The 5,303-nt window shown below is 39.9% G+C and overlaps 1 protein-coding gene across 1 annotated transcript; it reads right to left on the reverse strand.

Moving 5' to 3' along the window:
• Positions 1-259: 259 nt before the first annotated feature.
• On the reverse strand, positions 260-1,450 carry LOC105040437 (NDR1/HIN1-like protein 13). Its single transcript, XM_010916955.3, has one exon. It carries the CDS (start codon positions 1,269-1,271, stop codon positions 504-506), a length of 768 nt encoding a protein of 255 aa, XP_010915257.2. The 5' UTR covers positions 1,272-1,450; the 3' UTR covers positions 260-503.
• Between the last annotated feature and the right edge of the window lie 3,853 nt (positions 1,451-5,303).

The raw sequence follows: 5,303 nt of genomic DNA on the forward strand, positions 1-5,303 counted from the left end.
AAAAAAAAAAAGTCAGTCAACACAATACCATCCCCAGCACACTGCACACCGACACCCACCGCACGTTGTAATAAGACATGTAATAAATTTTTATAAAATAATTCTCTTCTTTTCGGTCTCCACTTCGCGGTTTCTCCACCTCTCCGGTCAGCATCATACCTGCGATGGTGAGCAGCGAGCCAGGCATCAAATGAAAAGCCAAAGCTATCTGGGAGCTTCTACCGGACGACACCGCTAGTGATAGAGAAAGAGGGTCAGAGAGCTCCCAAGTTACCTTCAGCTCATTATTATTATTATTATAGAACTTACAACAATTCCACAACAAATAAACATTAGAAGGAAAGAAAAGAAAATTACATCGCAATCGGAGTACAAGAAATACAAATAATATCCTCGGCTATAACTGAACAAAAACAGGTATCAAGCATTTTTTCCTAAATTTTACACACCAGTATCATAATCTCTCCCTCGCATTTTCTTTTGGACCCAAGTAAAAGTTTCGTCTAGAAAGTCCACTTCCAGATCTTGATCCGGAGCTTGACCTTACACGTGGCGTCAGGGGAAGACGGGGATGGGGCGGTCTTCCCCTTGGGCACGGCGGCGTCGAACCCCTCGCAGTGGACCTTCATCCCGATCTTCTTGGTCTTGAGTCCCCCAATCTTCACACCGGCCTTCGTGTCCAGATCGATCTCCAGCGGCAGCTTGCTCTTCTTCTTCAGATCCGCCGCCGCCGACGCGTCCACGCTCTCGCCGGAAGTCGACACCGTCGTCTTGAGAATGGTGGTGCTCTTGGTGTCCTGGACGAAGGCCGGGAAGGACCCATCGCCGACGTCGACGCCGCCGGAGGAGATGGCGACGGAGATGGGGTCGTAGAGGTAGACGAGCTTCTTGTTGGGATTGCGGGCGGTGATGGAGAGGTCGAAGCGGGAGGCGAGCTGGTTGGAGGCGGTGACGTTGAGGGCGGCGAGGCGGAGGGAGGTAACGGTGAACTCGGGGCGGCGAGGGCGGTAGAGGACGTAGAAGATGCCGCCGGCGATGGCGGCGAGGAGGACGAGGGCGATGAGGATGAGAGTGAGCCAGAGGCAGCAGGTGCAGCAGCGGCCCCGGCGGCTCCGGCGGCGAGACTTCATGGGCTGGGGGCGGTAGGGCGGTCGCGTGGCGCCGTACGCCTGTGCCTTGGTGGCCGGGAACGACGGCGGCCCCCCGCCGCCGTTGATGGCCTGGGGAGGCTGAGGGTTGGGCTTGGAGGAAGGATACACCCTGTCCGCCATACCCACCTTAGTCTATTATTCTCTCTACTCCCTGACGGGAATTAGGGTTAGGGTTTGGGGAGGGGAGGAAGAGTTGGATGGATGTATAGGAGAGGGAAGAGGAAGGGGGAAGGAGATAGGGAGGTGAGGAGAAAATAACACCTCACCTTACGGAGATTGTTCCTTCCTACCTAATTTGGCCTCTCTTATCATCCCTTCCGTCTTGATGCTGGCCACTAAAATAAACCTCAGAAGACTTCGCTGTTAGTTTGCGTCCGCACTGGCTCAGAGCAGCTTATGTTCGTCTGATATTGATCAGATGGTGGTTAATGGATGCTTGGGTCGGCGGTGATTTAGTTTCCGGACACCCGGGAGAGATCCTATCTCAGATACGGGTGTTGCTTAGCCATTCATCTATCATCGGGCGGACAACAAAATTAGGAGGCAAGTTTGGTCTGGTTTTCAGTCAGGCCGTTCAGACATCCGCATTTTAGTTGTTGGTGTACTAAACCCTTCTTTTAGTGGAAAACCTTGTGTAGTTAAATCAGCGGCATCAGGCATAGCGGCAGTTGTTCTATTTGATACAAATACTCTTTGAGCCCTCTATTGGCTGTTACGTTGTAATAAACGTAATGATCGTTATTTTTCACTGTAGTGGGAGGGAACTAAAATTCATTTCATATCCATAAAACAAATTTTCCTATCACGTCAAGTTAATATCGATCATTTATAGAATAAATATGGTCTTATTCTGTTCAGGTAGATATTTTATGTATATTAATTAGACATTTCTATTTCTTATTATAAAATAATTGAAGTCTTAATTGGATATAATATTTTATTTGAATTTGTGCTTGGTTATCGGGTGTTGGTTTTAGAGAAAAAGGTTGACGCATGCAAGCTCAGTTTCATCCGGCATGCTCCAGCGGGTCACTATATAGCCGTCAATCATCGTGTTATTATTTTTTAAACCCTAATTATTACAGAAAATGATTGAATACTTGAGCTACCCACTCGTTGCCACCCGTCATCAATTCGTCGAAGCTTTTTAAATTCATTCCAGTGGTGGCCACGATCCACGTGTTAAGTTTAGAAGCAGCCACCTCCGCGTTGGTAGATTTTCATGAGTGCTGGCCAGTGTTTACGTTCGCTCACGTGGCACATGCCATGTAATTAGGGTGGTCATTTTTTCCGGCCATAAAAAAATATATTTTTATAATCAGATCGATCATAAAAAAATTATGATCAGATCGTTACCACCTATCACATACATATATTAAGACATTCAAAAAAAAAAAATTATTATGTGATATTTATTTAAACTGTTCAAATATCTTTAGAATATATTCATTCTTCTTTTTTTAATATTTTAATGTACGTACGTAAGCGCATGCAGCCATTATTTTTTGATGGATGTTTCTGAAGCATGTCCGACTATAATTTCTTCCATAATCAGTTCGACTATAGAAATTTTATCTATCATGGGATATCCAATTTAATCTAAATGAGATGAAATTTATTTGATCTGATCCAATCCTTATATATAAAGTCCGACACAAAATCCTAGCCATTGTATGCTTTCTCTGTTTGGGCTAAGACTCAAAACCCTAGCTATCGTAAGCTTCCTTATTCGGTCGCTCCAACCTCCTATCTGATTAAGCTCCTGTATTTAGCCACTCCAAGCCTCTTGCTCGATTGAGACTCCGGAGGATGAAAAAAATAGAAAAAAAAATAGAGATGGGGGATAGCAGGGTTAGAGGTGGAGTGGAGGTGGGTGGGGGGTATGGAGATATAGGCAGTGGCAACGACGTTTACAACTCTCACAATTGGATAGTGGCAAAGGAGGAGAGGGCTCCAATAGGCTACAAAACCCTAGCTATCATCTAAGCTTCCTTATTTGGCCATCGGAGAAAATTAAAAGGTAAGGCTTCTTTCCATATATATTATTGTTGTTGTTGTTGTTGTTTTTTTTTTTTGCTACATTTTTCTTTTCATTTCATTCTCTTTTTTGGAGATATAGGGGGAAGAAGAAAACCTTAGGAGATCGAAGGAGTTTCAGTTTTTTGAATTTTTATTGAAGATTTTTTATCAAAAAATCAGATGGTTTCTTAAAGATTTTTTATTGGAGCTCGAAAATGAATATGCCCATCCTAGTCCGACCTAATTCAAACCTTCTATTTTATCCGATTTGATATGAGTCGATCAATATCTAATCCATTGCCATTCCTACATTCAATACCATGCTGGTGTAAAGCTACAAGGGTCTCCCTCGTCTCTCTTCCCCTCTCTTCCCGAGTGGTTGTTTATTTACTTGTAATTGTCAGGCTGCACTTGTGGTTGGTTTTGATGGAATTGCAGGTATCTAAAGAAAGTGACTCAATACCTGCAGGTGGTTTAACTAGTGGTATTCATATGCCAGCGCTATATGATTTATGTCCTGAAATTGGGGAGTCTACATCTCATGTTTTTTTATATTGCAAGATGGTTACCCCTATTGCTGATGCAGTGATTGTTCCTACAGTTTCCCTTGAAGCTTTTCTTCATAATATTAAAGAGAAGTCAGCTAGAGATATTGAGAATGGAGAGGTTGTTTTAAGGTTCACAGATCCTATAATATTTGGATGGCTAGGAATGACCAAATTTTTCATAATAAAGTTGGAGTCCCCAATTGATTCTTATAAAAGCAGTTACACGCAGGCTCAGGAGTATATTGATGTAACTATCTCACAGGAACCCTTGATAACTTGGGAAAACTATGGAGCGATTTCACATATATTTTATTTTATTTTGGAAGCCACCAACCCTCAGATTTTTTCAAGATTAATGTTGATGTTAGTATATGGCATCGAGGTAAACCAGACGGAGCAAGCTTCATTATTAGAAATATAAGTGGTGCGTTGCCAGTAGCAAGTGAAATTAGATTATTTGATACCTTAGTTCCTATGACAGTGTTGCGGGCTGCAAGCGAAGGTTTGTCATGTGTAATTAAAATCATAAAAGCTTCTCACATAATTTTGGTGGGAAATTCATCAACAGTTATTAAGCAGTTGATTGGTTCAACATCTTCGATGTTCAGCGATTATCATTCGATACAAGATTGTTTATGCATGGGTGTATTTGTTTAGAGTTTTGAAGTAAGACATATTTTTTGAGAAGCCAACCGTGCTGTTGATTGGATGGCAATATATGTCACTGTTTAGACAAGATCTATTTTGATTTTTTTACTCAATTGTTAAACATTTTATGTTCCGATTCCTGCAGTGGTATTTACTTTATGCTGTTTTAATAAACTCTAGTTTACCAAAAAGATAGGTCCAAATTTGTTACTAGACCTGTAGCTAAAATTGGTGGCAGTTTTAGTTACAAGATTCTTTGTAATTGAGAAAGTCATTCCAACGGGTCTCCTCACACTTCAATCATTTCTATTCTCCTTCTCCACATTAATGTTCTTGTAATTATAGTTATATTATAATAATACCATAACAATAATATGATATGATAACAATACAATAGTATAATATCATTTTGACAACAATATTTATTAGAATATATTATTAAATTTATTATAATATATTATTATAATAATATTATAATATTATTAAATATAGTACTATTGTAATATATAAAATTTAATAATATAATAACTACTAGCTAGTTATTAGAATATAAATAATATATCTTATTATCATAATATTATTTCAATATTGATATAATTACTATAGCAATTATTGTTTTACCAATATAATGATAATTTGATACGAATATTATTTTTTCGTATAATTATATTATTATAAAAAATTTTGAATAATTTCTCATGGGTAACTTTATTGGCTCAATTATAGGGTAACCATATTTCTTCATACATTAAACAATCAAACAGCTGCAATTGCATTTATAGTTTTCAACTGCAAACAACCAAACAAGGTTCCTCTTTGGGCAACCATATAAGTTCCAATTATAAACAACTAAATTGCACCAGCCAAACAAACAAACCCTTAGTCCCCTTTATCTATTATCACCCTTGCACCTTCAAGTGACACCTCATCTCCAGCA

The sequence above is a fragment of the Elaeis guineensis genome, chromosome 3 (assembly GCF_000442705.2).
Source record: "Elaeis guineensis isolate ETL-2024a chromosome 3, EG11, whole genome shotgun sequence".
In the NCBI taxonomy this organism is placed as follows: domain Eukaryota; kingdom Viridiplantae; phylum Streptophyta; class Magnoliopsida; order Arecales; family Arecaceae; genus Elaeis; species Elaeis guineensis.